Source organism: Tasmannia lanceolata, unplaced genomic scaffold (assembly GCF_043159265.1).
Source record: "Tasmannia lanceolata isolate RefF3 unplaced genomic scaffold, GAP_Taslan_0.1 ptg000013l, whole genome shotgun sequence".
Lineage (NCBI taxonomy): Eukaryota > Viridiplantae > Streptophyta > Magnoliopsida > Canellales > Winteraceae > Tasmannia > Tasmannia lanceolata.
Genome location: NW_027518690.1, coordinates 8,698,598 through 8,725,000, shown reverse-complemented (window position 1 = coordinate 8,725,000; position 26,403 = coordinate 8,698,598). Strand labels below are relative to the sequence as shown.

The window sequence follows — 26,403 nt, the reverse complement described above, 5'->3', positions numbered from 1 at the left end:
CAAACCATTCATTTTTAAGGCCCTCACATAGATAGGGTGTCCACAAAAAATCAGGTCCATAGGATCATCCTAACCATTCGAACTGTGGAGGCAAAAAATGGACTAATTTGTAAAGGTTTAAAGACATCCATTTTACCTCCACAAATCGTAGGGTTGGGATGATCCTATGGATCTGATTTTTTGTAGACACCCTATCTATGTGATGGCCTTTAAAATGGATGGCTTGGATCACCCAAACAATGTGGGCCCCCACTGTATTTTAAGCTAGTGTGTAGAGAACTCTCTACACATATGTGTAGGAACCGTTTTAGAAAAGTGTAGCTACACATACGTGTAGCTAACTTAGCTACACCGACGGCTTAAAATGCAGTGGGCCCCACATTGTTTGGGTGATGCAAACCAGTAATTTGATGGGCCCTCACATAGATAGGGTGTGACAAAAAAATCAGCTCCATAGGATCATCCTAACCCTACAATTTGTGGAGGCAAAAATGGACGTGTAAAAACCTTCACAAATCGGTCCATTTTTGCGTCCACAGTTTGAAGGGTTGGGATGATCCAATAGAGCTGATTTTTTTAGCACACCCTATCAATGTGAGGGCCTATCAAATGAATGGTTCGGATCGCCCAAACAATGTGGGCCCGCCCACTGTAGTTTAAGCCGTCGGTGTAACTAAGTTAGCTACACGTATGTGTAGCTTCACTTAACTATATATATACATGTGAAGTACATACAGCATAAAAATATACAATGGCTGATGCAAGGAGCAAGACTTGAATGCATAAAAGATTAGCCTAAGGGAAAAGACTTGATTTAAAAACTGGTGTAGCTTTCCATGTCGGAGGGGGAATGCATGTGATGTTTCCAGGACAATGTGGTGTTACACTTGTGCAGCATGTGGGATTGCTGACTGCGGCGCCACCCCCCATCAACATAATTCAGAGGAAAGATGGTAAAGAATGCATCACCAGTTGTGAAGTTGTGCAGTTGTGCAGTAGTACTTTTTACTAGTGGGTGATATTCTGTGTGTTTGTACTCTTTAGCTTTCTCTGAACCAGGTTCGCCTAACCATTCATCATATAAGCTTCTCACCAGGGGATTCTCAAAAGGGTCAGCAACCAAAACCTGTGAAATAATACAACAGATCAGTCTATTTACAAGTACCATTCCGGAGTTGAAAAAAAAAATCAGTCTATTTACAAGTACTGAGGGTTGCTATATTTTAACATTTGACAAAGCTCTACTCAGCAGAAATTCATGTATTGGGAGTGTAAAGAAGAGTGTGCACACCTTATTGCTATACAACAAGGTGTGCGTGCATAGGCATGTACAAGTGTTTAAATAAATAATGAATTGCATGGGTACAACTGTTGTTGTGCATGTTACATGAAGATGATGGATGTTAAAAAGTGGGGGGCAACAGGGGAGAATGAAAGGGAGAAAGGACTTACCAAAAGAAGTAGAAATTATGCTATTTTAAAACATCTGGTCCATGAACCACAAGATAGCAAAGCAGGGGCAGTAACCCAGTAGAAGATTCATGCAACCATCACATTCAGCAGTGGTGTGAATTTATGCTAGTCTGAATATCGGGATGTGGTACTATCCAAACAGCCCCTTACAGAACAAAATTACATGATCAAATTAAGAATTTCACTAATCTTGGCTGCATTACAATCAGTCCTAATGAGTGTGTGTTTATATAAAACACTCAAAAGGTATAAGCATAGTAACAAGTGATAACTGCAGAAAGATGTAAGAATAGAATATCCTGATCTAACATGACTGCTAATCTATTCGGCTGCTTAATCTATCTAGGTTGCCTCATCTAACAGTAAGATCTCACATATTCTAACATAGAGTTGTGCACAAAGGAGGATTGATCCTTCCCTCGAAGTGGATCAAGAGGCCGATCTTCCTTCTAAGACGATCAATAACGTTACGAACCGATTGGGGTTCGTAACACGAAATCAGTTACCTCCGGGGACCATCTGAAGCGGGATCGGGCGGTGTGGATCTATCGAGAGACTTAGAAGAAGATTTCCAACTTCTGATAATTCTATAAAAGAGGGAAAAAGCAGTTAAGAAGGCGAGCCACCGAGACCAGGAGGCAGCGTCCACACGATCCGAGATCTGTTCTTAGCGGCCAATAAAACGAGAGCTGCTGCCCATCGAGGCCGCCATGACCATCCGATCAGTAGACCTACAAAGGCAGCGATCCATAAAGGAACGGCTCCGATCATGATACCAGAAATTGTATCGGATGAGGCAATTTTCCAGGCGAGATCAGGGATGAAATCCACAACATTGGAAAAACCGAGAAAGCGTAGAGTTCAAGAAAAGAGTAGGTAATTGGGCATGCCACCCATCTTAGGTGTATCCGCCGTTATTATATACCAATATTTTTGCTAGGATTTGCTAGGGTCCATTGCAGAAGGCATTTCGCATGTGAAAGCAGCAGCCACCGAGGCTCACTTTTCAGCATGTGAGAGAAAGAGAAAAATTACAATCGGACGGTTTGGTGTACATTTTGAAAAATAAGAGTTTGTACGGCCACCCATCATATAATTTTAAAATCGAAACTAATCTGAACTGAAATTTGTGCAAATTTATTTTTTTTACTTTATAATTTATTAAGGGGAGTGATAAATGGACTCTCAAATATCTTAAATGGACTCCCCATGTGTCTTTCTCTCTCCTCTTTTCTCCTCCGGAGGAGAAAAGAGGAGAGAGAGAGACACATGGGGTCGATTTAAGATATTTGAGAGTCCATTTATCACTGCCCTTTATTAATTGATGTATAACGACTATTTTTTGCCCTCTCTGGTGCACATTCCTGGCTCCGCCCCTGTCTGCATATGCAAATGGACAAAATCACATGAGCAAAAACTGCATGTTTTGAGTCCAGTAGTATCAGTTTGGCACTCACAATCAGTTGTCAAAATCTTAGACACGGCCTAACAGGAACTTTAGTGATACTACCAGCCCCTTTTACCCAAAATGAAAAAAAGTATCTTAGATTCTTTAACAAATATTTAGCATCAGCTTGTTTGTAGAGGAATGATAGAATGAAATGAAGGGTGCCCTTGCAAAAAATCAGCTTCAAGGCCGTCCTTACTGGTTGATTTCTGTAAAGTCAACACGGTTTCCTCCTTGCAGAAATTAACCAATACGGGAAGCCCTTGAAGCTGATTTTTGCAACGGCGCCCTTCATTCTATCATTTCTCTTGTTTCTAATATAGAGTCACTTATGAACAATGTTTGCATCTCAAATGGGACATTCATGTGCAAGCAAGACCGTTGATATCATGTACCATCATTAGTGACCCATTTGATCTTGGCCTCACTCAAATGAACATCCTGTTAGTTAGTCGTATGAATGCCTACAAAAAGTCTTAACAGTTTTTCTTGGCCAAACCTTAAGGCCCTGTTGCAACGCATTCGTGGGCTCCAAACCGATTATTGGACTCCAAATTAACCCTGTTTGTTCCTGTTCGTTTGAGATTATGACAACCGGTTGCCACCCCCAATCCAATTACTTGACCCAAAATTAATCGGTTTAGGGCCAACAATCAGTTGTCATAACCTAAAACAAACAGGGCGCCACTCCTTTTAGATTGTGACAAGCGATTGTGACGAGTCAAATAAAGCCCTGTTTGTTTGAGATTATGCCAACCGATTGCGAGCACAAAACCAATTATTAAATTTGAGTCCAATAATTGGTTTTGTGCTAGCAATCGGTTGGTAAAAGATCAGGGCCTAAATGGTTTAGGGACCGCAGTCGGAATTAAAGGCCCCCAAAATAAATTTGCAGAGGGAGAGAGAGAGAGAATGGGAGTTTCTATAGCAGAAGAAGAGACCCTGTTGCAAATCTCAGTCTCTGAGAAAAAAATCCCAAAGGATTCATACCATCTTGCCTACATAGTCTACTTCACATTAGGCACAGGTTATCTTCTTCCATGGAATGCTTTCATCACAGCCGTCGATTACTTCACCTATCTCTACCCAGATGTCAGTGTGGACCGAATCTTCGCAGTTACTTACATGGTCGTGGGCTTGATCTTCCTCCTCTTCGTCATCGGATGGGCCCACAAATCTACTGCCAAAGTCCGAATTAATGTGGGTCTGGTTCTGTTCATTGTGTCTCTGATGATCGTCCCTGTAATGGATTTGGTCTATGTGAAGGGGAAAAGAGGTTTGTATTTTGGGTATTATGTTACAGCAGGTGCTGTTGCACTTTCCGGCGTTGCGGATGCGTTTGTTCAGAGTGGAGTTGTTGGGACCGCCGGAGAACTTCCTAAGCGGTACATGCAGGCCACTGTCTCTGGAACAGCGGCGTCGGGTAATTGGAATTCCTTTTCTTTGATTTTAATTTCCCTTTTATTCGAAGAAATTTTTTTGGTGTTTAGATTGTTAGGATGTGAAAAATGGAATTGCTCCTTAGGATAATGAGCTTCTACTCTTGTTATTAATGCTATAAAATATTACGAAGCTACCATTAATCAGCTCATATATCCATTTCGCATCTTGCGAAAATGGGATATTGAACTCAGACAGTCAGACTTATAGATCCATGGATCTGGTCCTAAATCCATGGATACATGATATTATCACCATTCTTTTGAAAATCTTACGATCTGCTATTCAAATATTATTATTAAGATCTTATGGATTTCGATTTGAATCCCATGATTGAATCTTAATTTGTATGAATCTTGAGGTTTTTTTTATTGAAACTAATGATTCGACCTTAAATCATACGATTCATGCGATTTATCCTAATTTATGTTTCGCATAAAACAAAAATTGGGCTTCCTTTAAGAAAAAAACCATTCTTCTGCTTAGAAGAAGCCTCGGGAGAAGGCAAAAGACATAGAAGGAGTGCCGCCTATTCATCAACCAATGCATCAGTGTTCCCCTTCGAGTACTGCACTGGAGAGCTATCCCGGTTCAGTCCCACCATGCGAGGGGGAAATCCCTAGCCTCTCCCGAGTGCTAGGGCCCGAGGGATTCGTATACCCTATACTACACCATCCATGTCCGTAGCCCTAGTGGGGGTGTGACTAAGGAGATGTTTTGCACAGATGTTGACAATTGGTTGGCGAGACTTTCAGTACTGCTCCGGTTGTGAGGCTTCGCCGACTGAGAATACAGGCCTCACCGCATGAGAGGATAGGCCTCGCAGAGTGAGAGGAATAAAAGAACCAATCTCCTCCTTATAGGAGTAAATGTCACCACTAAAGAGAAGTGAAGTGAGGTTCCTGGCCATGTGGATAGCCCAAGGGGGGAGTCATCCTCTCGGGAGAGGAACACAATTGTCTGGCGAAACCCGGCTTATATTATCCATCTCGTCACAGATCCGATCTAACTGAACAAAGAAGGCTTCCACTCAAGTTTGCTCTTTCTGAAGGAAAGCTGCGGATAGGAATGATAAGGTGACGGGGCACCGTCACAACATATAGCGTGCTGATCAAATGAATGACTTCTGCTTGCCCCTTGTAGGGCGACTATCCCTTGCATAGAAAAGGGGAAACGAAGGACCCTTGTCAGACCTTTGGATGACAAGGGTGGCCCGATACACGAGGCTCCCGCCATTGCGGGGTCTGGGGAGGGCTAGATGTACGCAGCCTTACCCGTGCTTTGCAGAGAGGCTGTTTCCGTGTCTCGAACCCGTGACCACCAGATCCCTTTGGACGGCAAGGAGGAAGGTAAAAGAAAGAAGCACTTGATGAAATGGGAGACCGTGTGCCAACCCAAGTCAGAACGGGGTCTTGGGTATGGGAACATTTGCCTAAGGAATAGTGTTCTCTTCATAAATAGTTGTGGATGTTGAGAGAGCATAATGCCTTTGGAGAAGGATAATTATAAGTAAATATGGGAAATGTTTTGATTGGGTGGGAAGAGAGATGGCAAGTAGTACACCCTCAGGGTATGGAGCTTTGTGTGTCGTGTCGAAGTTGGGTTGTCATTCACTAGGTTTAGGGTTGGAAGGGTGGTGGGGCTTCGGTTTTGGTAGGATTTTTGGTTGGGTCATTCTCCTCTTTGTCATGATTAGCTGGGCCTCTATTGGTTAGTATGTGTCTGTGAGAATAGTTTGATTTTTTTTTTTAAATGATGTGAGAATAGGTTGATAGTCATTGATTTTGCTATGAAAGGTGGGGAAAGGGTTGTTTGGGCCTTTGGGCTGGGCGTGTCATCGTAACTTCAAGGACAAGAGATAATCTTTGGTCAAACTTATTGACAGACTAGAAAATGTTTTTGTTCTGTCCTATCCTTGTGGAAGGAGACGATTTGAGCACAACACCGGATCCGAAGGGCAAATTCTCCATCCATTTTTTTTTCCAGTGCATGACTAGGGGTCTCCAAGACTCCAACCATCATCAAGGATATGTAGCACTCCGCGCAAGATCCAAAGTTTTTGTTGGACGGTGGCCCATGAAAAGATCAATACTCTTGATATCCTTCTATTTTTTGAATGATGCTCTTGATATCCTTGAATGGAAGAATTTCCAAGTGGTGAATAGGTGTGTACTATGCAAAAAAGGACGAAGAGTCTAACAACCACATTTTCATTTATTGTGAGGTGAGGGAGGTGTGGAGCCACACAATTAGGTTGTCTGGTATCTCTTGGGTGTTCCCCTCCTCTTTCTTGTATTTTTTAGAATGTAACTGCACACACCTAGGTGAGAAAGGGGGCATACTTAGGCACATGATTCCATGTTGGCATGGACTCTCTGGTTGGCAGCGCTCGAAAAGGAGTTCAAATGCTACATCGCAAGTCAGATATCATCATTAGAGATAGGAGTTTGGTAAGAGGAAATCCAACAGGCTTGTCCACCCCCACACATTCTCAAATTTTGACTGTGCTTGTTTGGGTAACCCAGGCCCGATCGGCATTGGTGCTTCATTAGGAACCATCTGGGTGGTGTGGTGCTTGCCTTCTTTAGGCCGATCAGTAGGAAGGATTTCAGGGAGGCAGTAATTTTTTTTTTTTTTAAAATAATAGTAATGAGGCAATAATTTGTGCTCTACTTACAGGCCTCTTTCCGTCCATCATCCATCATGTCTTTTTTTGTCATATCAGCTGCCTACTTGACGAGGGGTACTCCTCAAATGTTGATAAGGATTGAGTCCATGGCTCCATGGAGCTTTTCTGGTATCATCGATGATGTTAGGGAGATTTGCGTATGTAATTCACATATATTTTCTTTTTCTCACACCTCCAGTTGCTCTACTGTTATGGATGATCTGCTGCCAGGGGGGTTGTCTATGGGTCTTTCTTTATACAAGGCAATCTCTACTCTCGCTGTAATTTCTTATTCTGTTATGCTTTTTCTTAATAAAATATATATTTTTATTATCGTTTAATATAAATGTCTGGACAGCTCATCCCACTCCAGCTGTTAATGTATGTTTTCTTGATTTACTTGTTTTCAGTTTAAACAATATTTTACTGTTATTACTCGGAAATTTTATTCCTGAACTATGAATCTGTGACTGTAGGGGTACTTGTTTCTGCGATGAGGATTATAACCAAAGCTATGTACCCACAAAATGCTCAAGGTTTAAGAAACAGTGCAAATCTCTACTTCAGCGTCAGTATCGTATTTATGGCCATATGCCTTGTTTGCTACAACGTGGCTGATAGGCTTCCGGTTATTCAATACTACAACGATTTGAAAATTCAGGCCATGAATGAGGAAGCAGGCGAGAAAGGCTCCTTTAGTAGATCTGCATGGAGATCGACCTTGTGGGACATCGTAGGGAGAGTCAGATGGTTTGGATTTGGGATCTTTCTCATCTATGTTGTAACACTGTCCATATTTCCAGGATATATTACGGAAGATGTGCACTCTCAATTACTCAAGGACTGGTATCCTCTTCTTCTCATTACTGCGTACAATGTGTTCGATCTCGTGGGTAAGTCTTTGCCCGCGATTTATCTCCCCGAGAATGCGAATGTTGCAGTTGGTGCCTGCATTGGGAGGCTCTTGTTCTATCCTCTCTTTATGGGCTGCTTGCACGGCCCTACGTTCTTCCGAACAGAGATTCCAGTCACAGTGTTGACATGTCTACTTGGGTTAACCAATGGCTACTTTACGAGCGTGTTAATGATTCTCGCTCCCAAAGTCGTTCCATTACAGCATGCCGAGATTGCAGGGATTGTGATTGTCCTCTTTCTGGTTGTTGGGTTGGCAACTGGTTCAGTAATAGCTTGGTTTTGGGTCATCTGATTCGACCACCTTTGATTATTTGAGTCTAAGAATCCTATTCCTAGACCAAGTATTGGGTTACTTGGTTGTTGTTTCTGGCTTTGAAATTGTATAAGACCATGTTTATTCTTTTTGCATCTACTGATGAAGCAAAGTGGGGAAAGTATTGGAAATGATTTGTGGCATTTCAGTAAATGCCCAGCACAGTAATACTACTCTCATTGTTAACAAATTTTCTTTTACTCCCAATGAACTGTGAATTAATTTAGTGCAGTGATGGAGAGTTTCAGCTATTTCTCTATTAATTTTACTCGTAATATCACTAACTTGAAAGTTCAAGCTGACTGGTATGGGTACATATGGCATTTCTTCTTCTTTTTTTCCTGTTCTGGAGATCATGTATAGATTAAATATAGAGTTCATGGCCCAGTAAATTTTTTTTAAAAGGTAACTTTATTAATCCCATACGGGTCGTTTGGATACGTGGATTTTAGAATCCGGGATTTCTTCAAAATTGTAGCTAAGAGACAAGAGAAGAAGCGGACCAGCCGTCGTTTTTTACTTCTCGCCCTTCTTTCCGTTAGCAAGAGAGTAGCAGATCCTCCCATATTTCCTGGTTTTAGAAATCTCAGGATACGTGAGAGATTTTTAAAACCTGATTTTTTCACTTCAAATCCAAGAAACGCTGTCAGGACAGCATACAATAGCTTGATCATGACCCTCTTTTACACTATTTTCAAACTAAAACCTGGATTCTAAAATCCGGGTATCCAAACGGCCCCATAAGCTAAAACCGATTACGTTCAGGAGGGACAAATTGCCCCCAGACTACAGAATGCAATAGATATGGGCCCGCTGCCAAGCCGCTAGCCCAAGACAAGATGTTCATGGCCCAATATTTGTTCATATGTTTGCCTTTAGAAGGAACGAGATGTCGGGCTCCACAAGGTTCATGCACTTTAAGGGCCGCTTTGATACACAGATTTTAGAATCCTGGATGGGAGACGAGAAAAGGAGACCGTCCATTTTGCTTATCTTTAGAATCCAGGTTTTGAAGTAAGAAATTCAGGTTTTAGAAATCTCTCCCCCATCCTGAGGAAACATGAGATGATCTGCTACTCTCTTGCTGACGGAAGGGGGCTAAAGGGATTAGTGACTATCCGTGGAAACTCGCTAATCTTATTGATGAAATAAAAGATGTGTTTGTCTTATTTAATAAAATTGTCTTTATAAAAAAATACAATCTTGGTCCCACCTAAAACGTACATCCCTTTAAGATGAAGGAATACAAAAATCAAGTGCCTAAGATCGTCAGATCAAAGTGTTCTCAACGACTATGCACCCACACGTTACATTACGACTAAAATAAAAAATAAATATGAATCTCAAATCATTATACATGTGAAGTACATACAGCCTAAAAATATACAATGGCTGATGCAAGAGCAAGACTTGCATGCACAAAAGATTAGCCTAAAGGGAAAAGACTTGATTTAAAAACTGGTGTAGCTTTCCATGTCGGGGGGAAATGCATGTGATGTTTGCCGGAAAATGAGTTGTTACACTTGTGCAGCATGTGGGATTGCTGACTGCGGCGCCACCCCCATCAACATTATTCAGAGGAAAGATGGTAAAGAATGTATCACCAGTTGTGAAGTTGTGCAGTAATACTTTTTCCTAGTGGGTGATATTCCGTGTGTATGTACTCTTTAGCTTTCTCCGAACCAGGTTCGCCTAACCATTCATCATATAAGCTTCTCACCAGGGGATTCTCAAAAGGGTCAGCAACCAAAACCTGTGAAATACTACAACAGATCAGTCTATTTACAAGTGCCATTCAAAAAAAAAAATCAGTCTATTTACAAGTACTGAGGGTTGCTATATTTAACATATTACAAAGCTCTATTCAGCAGAAATTCATGTATTGGGAGCGTAAAGAAGAGTGTGCATACCTTATTGCTATACAACAAGGTGTGCATGCATAGGCATGTACAAGTGTTTAAATAAATAATGAATTGCATGGGTACAACTGTTGTTGTGCATGTAACATGAAGATGATGGATGTTGAAAAGTGTGGTGCACAGGGGAGCATGAAAGGGAGAAAGGAATTACCAAAAGAAGTAGAAAGTAAGCTATTTTAAAACAATGGGTCCGTGAACCACAAGATTACAAAGCATGGGCAGTAACCCAGTAGAAGATTCATGCAACCATCAGTCCATCATATGTAGCAGTGGTGTGAATTTATGCTAGTCTGAATACAGGAATGTCAATGTGATGAGAAAATGAATATCGGGATGTGGTACTATCTCAAGAGATGGAAGTTCACTGGGGCTCTCTGGACATTTTCATGGTATTGGTATAGTTAACAGTCCATATTTTTCTCAGAGGGCCCGAAACCATGTCGGTCAACTTTGCAATGCTTTATAACTTAAAAAAAAAAAAAATTCTTAACAATACTTTTAGGATGACAATGCTCCAACAAAACTGAAACTAGAACTGCAGTTCACATGTGGCTTTTACAAGTGGAGAACTTCGTAAATGGGGGAGTTGTCTGCTGCCCTAAAAAGCATGGGCAAACTTGTTCCCATATTTATAGACAAAAGACTTATGTGGAAATGTGAATGTTCAACTTTTCCAACTTATCAGTTTAGACATGTATGTCAGTAATATCCCAAAATTCAATCTATGGTGTGTTTCCCCACAATGCACACAATACAATAAACCATTTTGAAAAATCAAAGGTGCACCAATACTACAATTGCAAGAACCAGTTGGAACCTATATAACCATACTTTACATAATCTGTTAACAGATTTCTATCAGGAAAATACACTTTTAAGCATTCGTAAAATAGGAAAGGATGCAAGGATACAAAAGATATAATACATGGTCCGCAACCTTAGAAAAGATAGGAATGAATCCAATGATCCAATCGAAGACTTACATCTTCCATATAAATGTTTTCTATTGATTGAATAACATCTTTGGCGGATTGCCCCTTCTTTGGTTTGATTTGACCTCCACCATTCAGACAACCTGTTAATGATTCTCATTAACAATTATACACCTCCGTTAAATACAGCAGAATGTTTCTTTAGGTTAAAGTTCGATAATCTGCAGCAAGAGAAACAGTACCTGAAGGGCACGCCATGACCTCCACAAAATGATAGTCACATTTTCCAACTTTAACTTTCCTAACAATATTCTGCAGGTTCCGAAAGCCATAACAGAGTGCAAATCTTAAAACAGTTTTGCCTTCTACCTGCATTTGTTATTCAATTTAATATAAAGTTTAATTGCACACAAAGATATTAATGCATGCCCACTCAACTAAACTACTCGAGTCTGTAAAAACCAAAAGAATGGTGTCACTCACTTCTAGATTTACTTCCCGAAAATCAGAATTCCGTAGTATTTTAAATTCAAGTGGTCCTTTGATTTCCTTCCCAAACAGTGTTTTTGCAGCATGACGAAAAACCGTATCTGCATAACCTCCAGAGCCTCCGGGAACCCCATAAAGATGTCCTTCATCATCAACATTCGTTAGCCTGTGGATAAAATTGTCATAAAGTGCATCTATAAAAGAAGTCGACACCATAGGGCATATGAAAAGAATCCTCAATCAAGAGTAAATGAGAGCCTTACAGTCTATCCAGAGAAGCTTCTTCCAAATCTTTGAAATTGACTGATTTCAGCTATAGCAATCGATGCATATGATGCTTGTAAGTAACCTATATAACTTACAAAGGTTTTAAATTTCAGCCGAAATACCGAAATTTCAGTCTCGACTGACACTGAAAGTACATTAATTCGGTGTCGGTCCGGATTTTGCCGAAATTCATTTTTGAATTTTTTTTTTTAAAATTTTCCAAGATTTTCCTTGGAAAATTTGTAAAAAACCGAAATTTGTTATTTTCCTTTTTCATAATTTTGGACAAAATTTCGGTTTCGGTTGTGGCCAATACCGACACCGAAACCGACATTTCAATCGATGCTTAGAACATTTGGAATGTACAGAAAGATTATATAATAACATAATACTTTTGATTACCTGCATCAATTCCAAAATTTCTCCTGACGTCAAAACCGAGTCTACCTCTGGAATCCTCAAGCCTGCAGCCTCAAGACCACTTTCCCCTTGGTGTTCCACAGAAAGCAAAAAATCATCCCTAGAGGCTTCTAGCTTCTTATCATAACAGGGCATCACAGTCACATGGTAGACTTTGTCTGGCCTATAAAATATCCCCGAATTAAGTTATTGGTATGTACAATTAACAAAGCAGTGAAAGCAGCAGTCTATTTTGCCATGTGTACTAGGAGAAAATGTAAAATAAGTAACAATAAAATTTTGAGCCTTGAGCTTCTAAAAGACTAAACCCCAAGATTTTTGTCAAAACATCTTACTACGCAATACAATTACAATAAGATCAGAAAGTGGATGAGAAAACCATTAGCACGAGGAGGTTGAAGAGATATTGATGATAAAAAGGCAAATAAGTCAAAAGTTCAATTTCCATCAAACAGGGCCGATACTCATGTCAATAGTTTCAATCTAAAGAGATTGTCAATCTAGAGAGATTAAGCCTTGAATCCCAATGGGAAACCCTGAATTTAGCTAAGCAGCAACTGAGGGGCCCCCACTTAATATCATGTACAATTGTTAAATACACAAAATGTCAAGGGCTTGGAACTTGGAAGCCAAAAGTGGATGTGGTAGTTAAGGTTTTAAATTTCGGTTTCGGTGTCAATCTCGGCCACCACCGATACTGAATTATTTCGGTTTCGGTGGAAATTTTGGTCAAAATTTTGTAAAATTCAGTATAAATTTCGGTGGAAATCTTGTAAATATAGGTGAAAAACGAAAAAATTAGGTTGAAATTTCGGAGAAATCTTGTAAAAAACCGATTCATTGTGTATTTCGTTTCGGCCGAAAAATTTAAACCTTGATGGTAGCAGGAGAGTGGAGGGCACATCACTTACGTAAGTTTGGGGTTGGAAGCATAGTGACAAATATTGCTCTATGGGATAACTTCAAAATTTGAAGTTTTTAACAGGATAAAATTGGGAAATTATCTGAGAAAATATTTATAATTTGAAAATATACAATTTCAACCGTATACAAACTGATAAAAATTTAAATTTAGATTATTTCTATATTATAAATGACAAATATCATGGTATTGATATAATCATATCACAACAATCATATCACAACAAAAAGTTATTTGTATTCTTGTGATAATTCAATCTATCGGGTAATTCGAAAACACATTGTTTCAAATAATTATTGAGATGATGTCCGGACCGAATTTTCAGGTAGGATAGCAGAAGGTTACGCCTTAGGTGGGTGGATCTTCCTTGTGAGGGCATGACAACATTAAGGGCATTCAAGAATGCATTTCAAGAGATGAACTGATATGCAGAGTCTAAAAGATGCTTCTCTAAAAATCTCACTTATTTCCTATAGTCCTATACAGTTAATTTCAGTTTATAGTTCTCCCACTATGAGTGAAAAATGTTTTCTATGAGTACCATGGACATTGCGAGGCGCAAATCTCCAAGGAAAAGGGAGACTACCCTTTAGCCACCTAATCACATTAAGGGAGTCTCTCTACAATTAGACAATCCAAGATGTATGCCTCCCATCAAAATTAAACTGTAATTTTCCTGCCTATGGCAACTCCCACCTCGGGAAAGAGGTTGTTACCTCCTCGGTGCTATAACATACCTCTCCAGCCCCGCCACAAATCATGGGCTGAAACAAACCTGAAAGTTGGTAGGCATTTCACTCATGCAATGGTCAAGGATATGACCCTCCTGTAGACGAAAAGTGGAGACTTAACTAGGCCCTTGAAGACCCGAGCATTTCTTTCTTCCCATAGCACCCATAATGTGGCCAATAAAATCATATTCCATAATGTTTTACCTTTAGCCCGCCAAGGTACATGAGACCAACCCTACAATAGGTCCATCAGCATAGGTGGTAAAATCCACATGATGGCAAATCTGTTCATTGTCTTACTCCACACTTCTCTAGCCATCCTGCAATGTAAAAACTTTTTTTTTTTTGAATGGTAGCTATGTAAAAAACATATGATCCACTGTTTCGCCCGACTCCACGCATAAGGCACATTGGTCAACAATCAGCATTTGTCGGTTGTGCAAATGATCCACTGTTAGTATCTTGTCTAATAAGACAGTCCATCCAAACGTGCAAACTTAGGCGGAGCCGGAATGGCCCATACTTTGGGCAAGAGAGGAAAGTCCAGAATCAGGGCCAGGTGACTATAGAAGGACTTGACTGAGAAGGTCCCACAGAAACACCAAGTCCAAACCCTTTGTTATGGAGAGGATGGTATTTAAGAGTTTAAACCTGATCATTTTGATACTTGAAGAAGAATGGCTTTAGTAGGAAATTAATCATATATCAACACTTCACATTTCAAACTTACATTGCGTTTACTATCTTACAAGGTTTTACCGGTGTTTCAAAACACGGACTCAAACAAGAACTCGGCCAAGGTAAAGGGGAGTTGACTTGGGCAAGTCAATGATTGACTTGGTCAAATTTTCATTAACTCGAGTGACTCGAAGGAGTTTTGATTGCCATGGTGGGGCAAAACACAAACTCGGCCAAGAACTCAGCCAGAGTAAAAGGAAGTCGATTCGGGTGATTAGGCAATTGACTTGAGCAGTTTTTAACCAGTGGTTTTTGCAACTTCAGACTACAAGTGTTTTAATTGCTTCTCTACTTCTTCTTTTAAGGCCTTACTTTAAATTCGGAATATCACCTCCGACAAGAAAATCATTTCATATAATATTTGGTGGCTAATTAAAATATAAATAACTTACGTAAGACCCATTTTTTGGCAAATGTGATGCTTGATGGTTGCTCCAATCGCTTGTTGGGGACTCTTCACGGAGGAAATATAAGGCAGGATGTAAGATCCAAGTGTTTTCTCAGCATAGCAAATCCAACCTGAATGGCATAGGAAGAACATTAATAGACTGCTGATAGATCAAAAGAATCAATATGGTCACAATACAGTAATCAAAACAACTATGATTTGATAATACTGAATGAAAACATATGTGCACTCCCTTGTTTTGATATTCACACTCCTCTGTTTATTTTAATCTTTCCTTATCGGCTGTTACAATTCCCAAAAAGCTATCAAGAGCCAAGTTCTGAGAAGTTTAAAATAAAGAAAGGATTTTCAATATAAGATAAGGGAATGGGAGTATAACTATGATTTGTGGACACAGACATGAGTGTCGCGTGTCGACACGGACACCGAGTGTCGGACACGGCGAACTCCCAAAATTTAGAAACGGGGTCACGGCTAAAATAGAAAGTATATATAATTTTTGATTTGTGGATATAGATTTGTGTGCGGAGTTTCAACACAGATATGGGGTGTCTGACATGGTAACCCTAAAAATCTAGAACTAGTGGCAAGCCCATAAGCGTATATACATATAAAGTTACCAACACTTCCAGCAGACAATTAAAGTGTCAAAAAGAGTGTCGACACGTGTGGACACGACATGACACGTGTGTCAACAATAAATTCAAAGTGTCGGACAAATCATAAAAGTAAAACCTTCCATATGAATGCCATTGACAGATATATATATATATATATATATATATATATATATTGTTTAAAATATGCCTACAAGCTCAAAAGTAATCCTTGTATCTGCCAGTTCCAGGGCATTTGCTGGGGCATTCAATTCCTTGGCAAACTTCAAGAAGTAGGAAACACAAGCAAGTGACCAGTTCCAACTTCTCAGCTGTCAATCCTTTGGCAACTAGGAAACTAGGAAACAGTTGCATTATTCAGCAGCTTCTGGGAAACGATACGAGAAGGGCACACTGGATTACAGTGATTAAAGTAACAAAAATACTTAAATTTCTTATAACATATCCATCCATTTCAACCTTTCATTCACAAAAAGATAAATGGTAGTTGAGAAACAGTTGGACATTGCTTACAAAATGTATATATTTCAAAAGTTAGTTTTCCAATGAAGTATGAGGTCAGGCATTTTTTTTTCCTTACTTTGGCGTAAGTAAAGTTATTCTTCTGATGTGGTACAACTTCAACGTTGAGTGGTTTCAAGAGGTCAATATTTTGGTGTCCTTAACTATGTGTTATGTAGTTGTGGCACAAAACTAAGACGCCCCATAACAATAGCCAATCAAAGTTACAGTTAACTACAACTTCATTGATAGATAAACCAAATCCAACAATTGCCAAAAACATGAGATATCCTCTCAACAATTAAAAGGGTTTCACTGGCAATTCAAATAGAACAAAAGAAAATAGAGGGAAGCAGCATCCATTACAGTGCTCTTCCACACAAAGAATCAGTCTCCACACCACTGAAAGATGGCTTGCCAACTACAGGGAAACATGTAATTTAATCTGAACAAAACAAGAGCTTTTGACGAAGGAATTGATATGATGTGAAGTCAAGTAACTAACACAAACCCTAGCAAGGACAATTTCTAAGGAAACATGTCTTCTTTACTAGCCATGTCTGGGTAATATAAAGCAGTACAGCATATATGGAGTTATGTGATTACCTCTAAATAAAAGAGAATAAAATAGATTCCTAAACTACATTGTAGGAAGACTAATATCCGATTTGATGAAACAGCTCGCAAAAGTTGTGGTCATTGATAATTATCAAGAAAATGATTGCCAATTCCATCACTTACTAACATTTTTGCAATTTGCAAGAGTTACCAACTCAACCAAAGAACCAGACAAGTCGGATATCATGCTGTTAACATAATTGTCTAAGAAGTGAGGCCATAGACAAGTAACGAGAGAGTGTTGATGATCCTATCTCATTCTAATAAAAATTACATTTGATCCTGTCAATCTATCAAGTATGTATTTCTGTGAACAGGACTTACATGTTTTTCTATGATTTTGAAGTATTCAGCATTCAACAGAGAGAATTCATTGTCTCCCACGAAACAAAATGAATTAAATCGGATACAAACAAATGCATCATTCGTAACAGCTTATCATATAGTCGAAAAAGTTTATCTATCAAGGCTACAGTTATCAAGAATGCCATTATAAAATGGACAAAACATTATAAGGTGAAAAGTACCTGGACATGCTGATGAAAGCATGGGAAGGCTTGATCCACATTTTGCATCATCATTTGAATGGGTTTGCTCGTATCGCATGAGAAATTCATTACAAGATTCAATAAGTGACAAATCTCTACTGCAGCTTGTGTCAAATGTAGCCTTAACCCCAAGAGCCTTGAAAAATGTTGTGAGTTTCTTGAAAACCTGAAAATTACAAATACATCTGTAATTTAAACACCAGCAATTTGTGATGCTTCACAATTATTTTAAAAAATTACTTATAAATTATAATGTTCCAAAAACATAATGCTGTCAGCTGTGTTGCATGGATTCGGATTCCGACACGTGTTGGAATCCGACATGGATTCGAGGTGTCGGATAAAACCCCAAAAAGTAGGAATCGGTAATTTTTAAATAAAATACAATATATATATATATATATGTATGTATGTATGTATATGTATGTATGTATGTATATGTATGAATTCATGAAAATTTTGAAGGTGGAGGGTCTAGAGGAGTTTTTATTAAAAGAGTCGAAGGAGGAAGGGGTGGTCGATGTTCAAGGGTCGAGGCGCTAGGGATTTTATTAAAGGAGTACAAGTTGTGCTTTCATATTAAAAAAAGTTATGAAGAAAACATATTTGAAAGGAAAATATACAGGATTCACATTTTAAAAGAGACAATGATGAGTCGTATTCGCCCGAAAAAAATAGGATTCGTGCGGGACACGGCTGCGACAAGAATCCGGGTGTGTCCCATGTGAATCCATGTCTGATTCGCATGTGGAGACGTGTCGACACAGATTCGGCATTGGGGGCAAGAGAGTCCATGCAACAAAGGCTGTCAGGCAACTGAAATGGACAATTCATAACCGGTTTTGGATTGAAGTACATATGTACAAATTATGTCAAACAAACGTGCTTCTTGATGCGACCTTCCTTTAGTGGGGGAACTCAAGCTCAACTTTGATGGGTCCACCTTCGGAAACACAAGCCTACCACGTATTGGTGGTGTGATTAGATACGATGAGGGTGCAATTTAGGAGGGCCTATTTGGGATCCATTGGAATCAAAGACTCAAGTGAAGTGAAGACCCTTGCTCTTCTTCAAGGTGTTAGATTGGATAAAGATCTGACTTTCAGCTCTTTGAAGGTGGAGAGTGATTCAAGCAAAGTCAGTAAGTGGGTCTCCAATGAATCCTCCCTCTCCTTGAATGTTGGTGAATTAGAGCAACTTATTCTAATCCTACTACCAAAAGAAAAGGAGTCCTCTCAATATGCAAGTTTGCGTCCAATCTCTCCAGCATTGGTTAGCAAAGAACTTTGAAATTCTTCATCAACACGAAAGGAATGCCTAAATATGAGATAAGAAACATGTCCACCTTAGTGCGCAACAATAAGGGATCACCCTGCTACCAATGACCAGGATGAAAAAGCTCACAATAAAAATGAACTTTCCAATTCACCTTCTCCACTTAGTTCACAAAAACCAATCCTCACCAACAAACCCCTAATAAAAAATGTCATAAACTTTTCCATATGCATCGTATACCATAGTTGCCAGACCGGGAAACGAATTCGGGAAGTGAAATGTGAAACGGAGTGAAAAACATAAAGGGGAAACAAGAAACAATAGAAAAAACGCATGTGAAACGCATTGGGAAATGTCTTGGGAAACTTTGGGAAACGACTAGCAAAGTGAGTACCAGAATATGCGAAACGCGTGGGACAGCCTGTAGCTAGGCAGATGCCCCATTGTTTGTGATGTTGCAATGAACCCAGTGGATCATCCTCATGGAGGAGGTGAGGGGCACACGAAAGCAGGTAGATCTTCGGTGTGACCTTGGAGAAGCCTGCCAAAGCTTGATTTGAAGCGATAGTGGGGGTGGGAAAGCACACAAATTAGTTCATGTCACGAAAATCTATATGGACGGGAAGGGCTTATGGACTGTTATTCATGGATCCAACTGCAATCAATCTTGATACTAAAAATGTTTAGTTCGAATATATGTTGGAGACTTCTAGCCTCGTTAACAAAACCATGGCCAAACAACCATGGTTAGCATACTTCATAGTCTCCTCATAAATATCCTGTCAAAATACAACTTTGGAACACAATCCTTAAAGTAACTCTCAAAATCCAGGTACTGTGTATGTGACTCAGAGTAGGAAAAAACAGGGTAAACGTAGTAGAGAGGATGAAAAGGTCATGTTACCTGAAGGGGAGAAAGGTCAAAGTAAGCAGCTAAGGACGCCCTTGACTGGGGAGATAGGGAAACGATAACAGTTTCTCCCAAGTTGATATGAGAAAGGAACTCATCCAAACTTTGCTTCTAAAGCATAACTGTCTCTGCTGATGTAATGCAACCACTGCAGACATCATAAGCGAAGTTACTTCTGTATTAATTTGCCCAAAAAACAATTTGGAGAATTTATCATCACACTTTTTAAGTGGACGAAAAAACTAAAGTGAATAAACAAAATTTTTCCAGCAAGGAATTAAAAAAAAAAGCCAATATTAATGATGCTTCATCATGACAAAAGCTGCACATGTGGGAGAGAAACCAACACTAGTAAGTTATTGAAGCGCTTATAGTGACTAATCCGATTGGCAAATCTGTTAAGCTTCACATAATACACTTATTTTTTGTCATGGTTGTAAAGCCATACAAGAAGGAAAAAATGAGCCTCTTAACAATTGGATATTGATACAAGATTAGTGTCATGTAAAAATATTTCCTTTCAGTAAAAAACCAATGTTAATATTTACATAATAAACATTAAGCCAACATGGACAGAAGATTCTTTGAGAGAAATATTAAAAAAATGGAAAATGAAAAAAAAATGTACATTATAGTTGCAAGTGGCACTTAAGTACAATGAAATAGCATGTAAAGTCATATATTAGTAACAGTCCATATGAGCTAAGTTTCTAGAAGAACCATCTGTACATGGGGCTAAAGTAAAAAAAAGAAGTGAGAGGAGCGATTAGACTTGTTTCAAAGATGACACTTCTTTTTCATAAGATAGGCCACTGGAAGACCAGAGAATGCCCTAGCAAGAACTTTTAGGGAACAATCAGGGCATACTTCTTCCCTAATTAGAGGGAATAGAAAGCATTCGCTAATATAAATTTAAGGCGTGCACTATGGAACTTCATGAAAGTATGCAAAGAAAGGATGCATGCTTGAAGATACAAAAACAAGTGTGGATGCAGCTTCCTCCTCATGGCGGCGACTCTCCAATCCACGGAAGATGATGGAGGAGATGACTAAGTAGATGTCCAGCATGAAATGAAGCTCCATTTATACCTATTTTGACCAATTTCAAGCATTTCCCATTTTTCTTTTTAAAATAAAGAACTTGAAAAGGTGGACAAAATGTAGGTATTTCCATGGAGGAATCGCTTTCGAGTAATAGATTCACTAACTGGCTAGACTCCTCAAGGGCTTCTCTCAAAAACAGGTTTTGTTGTCAATTCGGTCGAATTGTGAAAACATGTTTTTGCTGTAACTTCGATTGAGATGTTGACATTACAACCGAAGTTTTGGATTTTATTTATTTATTTATTTTGTATTGTACTAGCATTGTTATGGTCGGCATAACTAAAACAGAACCAAAATGGGTCTGACAGGATTGAAATATTGATCTAAACTCTGTGCAATGACATGAATCATGCCAGCTACTATCAAAACAAAAATATTTAAGCAAAAATTTGGGACCATGTTCATAGTTGCAGATATTTGTCTCAAAAATTTGTCGGGAAGGGGATATCTCAGAAGATATTTAATTTTAGTTTTCAAATTTAAATTCAAAAAAAGGAAAATATTTATAAACAAATAAAATACAATTTAAGATAAAAAAGAATCATGAAATTATCGTGATGCTTTTGGGGTAAAAATAAAGAAAGAAAATATATCAAGATTTATTGAAAGAACAGTTTCATCTTTTGATCAAAATATCATGAAAAAATAGTAATCTTTTTGAAAAATTTGAAGAGATGTGTCACTATGCCCCTATCACATATATAACAAATCACAACAAAAAAAAAAATTTGAGGCCATTATTAACTGTGTACAAATTTTCTAGTCTTTAATTTTTATTTTTTGTTTCGTTATTTCTTAAGTTTATATGCAAATGTAATACACCATAGCATAGATGCCTTTTGTTATCAGTCACATTCCTTTTTTTCTAAGCATTTAGTTATACACAACTTCCAATATTTATTAATTTTGTGCAATAAAAAACCAAGCATCACATGTCGTAGGCCTCAATTCTCATTCCTAGACAAATACATCATGCCTCAGTTCCTAGTTCTCTGGTTTTTAAACCATCTACTAGAAACTGTAAAATAATCATATTTTGGATCAATGAGGAGATTGTGCATTGTGTGCATGGACTAGTGCTAGCTTACACGTAGCTTAATGTGAATATGTAGAGGGGATGACCTTCTTGTTTAACTTCCCTTTGGGTGGTTCAGGCAGCTCCATGTATTGGTTTCTTAAAGTGAAAAAAAAAAGAAAAGTCTACAAAATGCATCAATAATAATTAAGTAGAAAGCTTCACTATAACTATATGTGTGTGTTCAATACACCATGCAAAATAATTTACTCCATTTTAGTGATGTAATGCAATTAATACACAAATAGATTGATCTCACAATACATTAATGTTCTACGGATAATAGAACGGAAAGGTAAGGATAAAAGTTGCACCTGCATGCTAAGCAGTCCTTCAGTGAAATCTTAACTGGTTCTGCATGTGATGGTTTGATAAGAGGTGCAACCTTCACTTGGTTCTGTACAAAAATAAGACCCGAGCAAAACCATTATGACCACCAAAAAATAAGACCCATATGACCCAGTACCTTAATAAATTCATAACAGATGAGGCAATTTAAAACATAATGGAAGCCTAAGAGTAATTCATTCATCCCAATTCACATAACCACCAGTTGCATGTGCATAGATGAAGGAAAAGTAAAACTGCAATCTTACCACCCCCCCCCCCCCCTCGCCCCCTCCCGCCAAAAAAAATTGTTCAAATGGAAGACTTTATCCAAATAAAATATAAAAGTTGTAAAGATACAAATGCTCTTGGCCCATAACATTGAATTACTTCTAAGAAACCTTGGAAACCTAGTGAGTGGTGATCTAACATCACCAATTTGCTAACTAGGAAATAAAATCTACTCTTTCCTCTAGCTCTATTAAATATATAATAAAAAATGATTTTTGTTATAATATTTGGTGTTGAAGTTTCTACAATGGTAAAAATATCTGGCATGCCACACCATGGATGGACCAACTGCAAGAATACACAAACTTCGAAATCCTAGCTGACCAACCTATGTTCAGAAAAATGGATGATCTAAGAGCAGCAAAAGATAAGCATGTTCTATTTTAGCCTCTTATCTGCATGGTGCCAGCTGGAAATTTAAGGCTCATCCAAATCAAAAACAAATTATGAGCCAACAACAATCCACAATGAGGCACGCCTAATGGACAATCAAATCCAAGTGTCCCACCCTCCACTAGTCGACTGGGCCTCATTCTAAACATTATACATCTTCAAGAGATAAAGTTAGATAGGGCCCTAAGGCCTAAACATTATACCACATGAAGAGATAAAGTTAGATAGGGCCCACTGTATTTCTTAGGTTATTAAGATTTAAACCATTCTTAAGTTTATTTGGTTGGGACTGCCCCTTGGATGGCCCTAATGGCACATTTGTAATTCTTGAAAGTGAGACATTACATACATTGAATTTGTGTGCTGGGAGTGGGACCCACGAATTCTCTACTCTCCCTCTCTTCGCCTTTCTTCTCTTCTCATTTCTTCTCCTATTCTTCTTCTTCTTCCCTACTTCCATGAGTGAAGATTTACTACACTGACATGGTATCAGAGCATAGGTAACAAGAAGAAGAAACTTAAGATATGAGTTTTATTTTGGCTTCCACCTTGATGGGGGATCACATCTTTTCTTTTTATATACCTTCTTCTTTGAAGAATCGTATGATCTAAAATTGCTTCCTCCTTTATTGGGGTAGCACATGTTTTTTGTGCCTTCTTTGAAGAGGCTTAAGATTTGAAAATTACTCCCTCCACTATAGGGGCTGCACATCTTTTCCTATGCCTTCTTATTTGAAGAAGGCTAAGATCTGAATATGAATACACCATCATTGGGGATTGCATTTCAAAACTCTAGATCGACACTTTAAAATCCTAGTTCTACCTTTCAAAACCTTAGATTAAAAATTTGTAACATTCAATCTACCATTCGATACCCTAGACCTACCATTCTAAATTCTAGATCTACTCATCTTATATCTAAAATTTGTAATATTAGATATACAATTTGAAACCCTAGATCTACTTGTCTCCACCCTTATAAACCCTAGATCTATCTCCTTCCCATCTCGATCCATCACAAAACCTTCGATCTACTCTTCCAAGCCCTAGACATAACCTATTCCCATCTCGATCTATCTCAAAAACTAGATCTAATCTCACCTCTCCCCCCATCTCCCAATCTAAGCCTCCATTCCATAGATAGGAGAATAAAAGAGTTGTGATTCATTTAAACAGACTTCACCCAGTTCGATCCTAAACACTCTTCTCAAACCTTGGATACAGTTGAAGAAATGGTAAGGACAAGAGAATTTGACTGCAGGAAACAATTAAAAAGTTCTCAGTTCGATCCTTCTACCTCTGCCTTGTACCTCATACTTCCTCCTCCCTTGATAGCAAAATTTGGAAGATAACATGCTTCTCTAAGGTTTGTACTTTCACATACTTTGAAAGTGATGATTGTGCCATTTCTTTTACTTTTCAACTTTCTCATCTTATTAATGGAATGGGTGTGAGTACTTCCTTGATATACGGATTTTTTTTTTTTGTTATGTAGGTGCATAGCAAGGACTCAAACTTCGAACTTGGTCCCCACTGAAACCTGCATCTGCTGGCCAAAGTTTACCACAGTTGGCTATGGTATGGAGCATGGTTGCCAGAGCGGGAATCAAAACGGGAATCGAAAGCAGGACTCGAAGGCTCCCAGGGAAGAATCCTACTCAAGGTTGCCAGAGCGGGAATCGAAAGCGGGAATCGAAACGGGAATCGAAGCGGGAATCGAAGGCTCCCAGGGAAGAATCCTGCTTCCTTGGTATGGAGCTCTACTACAAGTACCTCAGTAGATGGGTCTCTACAATATTTTTGGTTAGGATCATCAATTCACTGAAGTCGGATTTTCTCCAATCGGGAGGCAATTGAACAAAGAAAATCAATATTTCCAAAATAAAAAATCGAACAAGTAATACTGTAAATGTTAGTAACAAATAGCAAAAAAGCAAAACAAAGGGAATGAAAAAAAAAAAAAAAAAAAAAAACTTGATTCTGAAGGTACACTATGGAAGCGCCTTCCAGATGAGTGCTTTGGATCACCCCAAAAAATGTGGGCCCACATGATTTTTCTGCACACTTTTCTGATATCCTAACAGGGGTTACTATAGTTTCTCAAAGTAAGCTAACCAGACAATCTACATCCATATATCTCAAAATAATCCCTAGGGTTTTAGGGTTTTTTAAATATTCCTCAAATTAGAACAATAAAGAGAAATTAGAAAGAAACAACAGTTTTCCCAATATCTCCCATAAGAAATTTCAGCAAAAAAAAAAAGCTTACCTCTATTCTATCCTGCTTGGTGGCTTTCAATGAAACAATACAAGCTTGAGAGGGCGCAATGAAATCGTTGAGGTCACCCACCTGTAGAGTGGCTGAGAATTTCTCTGACATCACACTAACGAACCCCAAAAAATAAGAACAAATGATGATGGTGGTTTTCAATTTTGAACTTTTGGCATCAGAACCCAGAATCCAAATCAAGCAAAATGAAAGGAGAATTGAAGAACAAGAGAGATGGGCGGACCATATTTTAGGCTTGTTTGAATGTCGGTATTTTGTTTCCTCAGAAGAAAAAAAAAACTTTTCTTAAAGTCAAATGTTATCAGCACTACTGTTTTTTGATGAGGGCACTCCTCACTTTATTAAAAGTACGGTATGGCCCGCACCATAGGATGATCCAAACCGTCCATTAGATGGGCCATAGCCTAAATAGGTTGTGCCCCAAAAATCATTTCCATAGGTTGATCCTAACCCTCCGATCTGAATATTAGAGGGTTGATCCTAACCCTTTATAGATCGGAGGGTTAGGATTTAGCCTATGGAAATAATTTTTGGGGCACGACCTATTTAGGCTGTGGCCCATCATCTAATGGAGGGTTTGGATCATCCTATGGTGTGAGTCATACCGTACTTTTAATAAAGTGAGTAGTGCGCTCATCAAAATACAGTAGTGCTGATAACACTACCCTTCTTAAAATATCAGTTTTCTACAGTTTTTTGAGATTTTATACGGTGTAAATATAAGCAAGGTTTGAAATTTCAGTTTCGGTACCGGTTTCGACCCTGACATTTTGAAATTTCGGCTGAAATCTGGTACAAAAATCAAAATTATTATTTTATTCAATATTAAATTTCTGTCGAAATTTCGGTTAAATGTTAAATTAATTTAAAAAAAAAAACAGATTTATGGGTCAAATTTCGGGAAAACTGAAATTTCGACCGAAATTCCAAAATTTCTGCCGAAATAAATGACCATTTCAGTTTTTAGTGGTTTCATTGTCAGTCTCCACCGAAATCCGAAATTTCAGATTTCGGTCAAAATTTAAAACCATGGGCGTAAGCCCTCATTTTCAAAAAGTATTGTACGTCCGTAAAGACCTCATCATAGGATGAGCCACACCGTCCATGTGATGGGCCACAACGTAAATAGGTTGTGCCCCAAAAAATCATTTCTATAGGATGATCCCAACCCTCCGATCTATAGAGGATTTGCATATAATAGAAACCTCTATAGATCGGAGGGCTAGGATCATCCTATGGAAATGATTTGTAAGGCACAAGGTTGTTTTCCATCACATGGACGGTTTGGATCATACTATGATGGGGTCCATACAATACTTTTTTGAAAAATACAGGACTACAAGGGCTTACACCTTGTAAAATCTCTATTTA

At 38.6% G+C, this 26,403-nt stretch overlaps 1 protein-coding gene and 1 pseudogene across 2 annotated transcripts; one reads left to right on the top strand and one right to left on the bottom strand.

The window, feature by feature from the left end:
* The first annotated feature begins 3,686 nt into the window (after positions 1–3,686).
* On the top strand, positions 3,687–8,507 carry LOC143889702 (equilibrative nucleotide transporter 1-like). The gene is made up of 2 exons (XM_077394004.1): positions 3,687–4,343; positions 7,505–8,507. The coding sequence occupies exons 1-2, from the start codon at positions 3,833–3,835 to the stop codon at positions 8,233–8,235; spliced, it is 1,242 nt and encodes a 413-aa protein (XP_077250119.1). The 5' UTR covers positions 3,687–3,832; the 3' UTR covers positions 8,236–8,507.
* Positions 8,508–9,393: 886 nt separating this feature from the next.
* Positions 9,394–25,305, bottom strand: LOC143889703 (protein NAR1-like; annotated as a pseudogene). Its single transcript, XR_013254905.1, has 11 exons — positions 25,012–25,305; positions 22,046–22,128; positions 19,547–19,700; positions 17,347–17,533; positions 15,067–15,193; positions 12,266–12,446; positions 11,860–11,909; positions 11,591–11,762; positions 11,350–11,476; positions 11,159–11,250; positions 9,394–10,009 (listed from the first exon to the last, which is right to left on the bottom strand). The product of XR_013254905.1 is annotated as a protein NAR1-like (transcript).
* Between the last annotated feature and the right edge of the window lie 1,098 nt (positions 25,306–26,403).

What these genes read in the sequence shown, in the direction of transcription:
- LOC143889702 (XM_077394004.1), top strand. Translation starts at nt 3,833, where the DNA reads ATGGGAGTTTCTATAGCAGAAGAAGAGACCCTGTTGCAAATCTCAGTC. An exon ending in CTCTGGAACAGCGGCGTCGG is followed by an intron (nt 4,344 to 7,504) that starts GTAATTGGAATT and finishes CTGTGACTGTAG; the next exon opens with GGGTACTTGTTTCTGCGATG.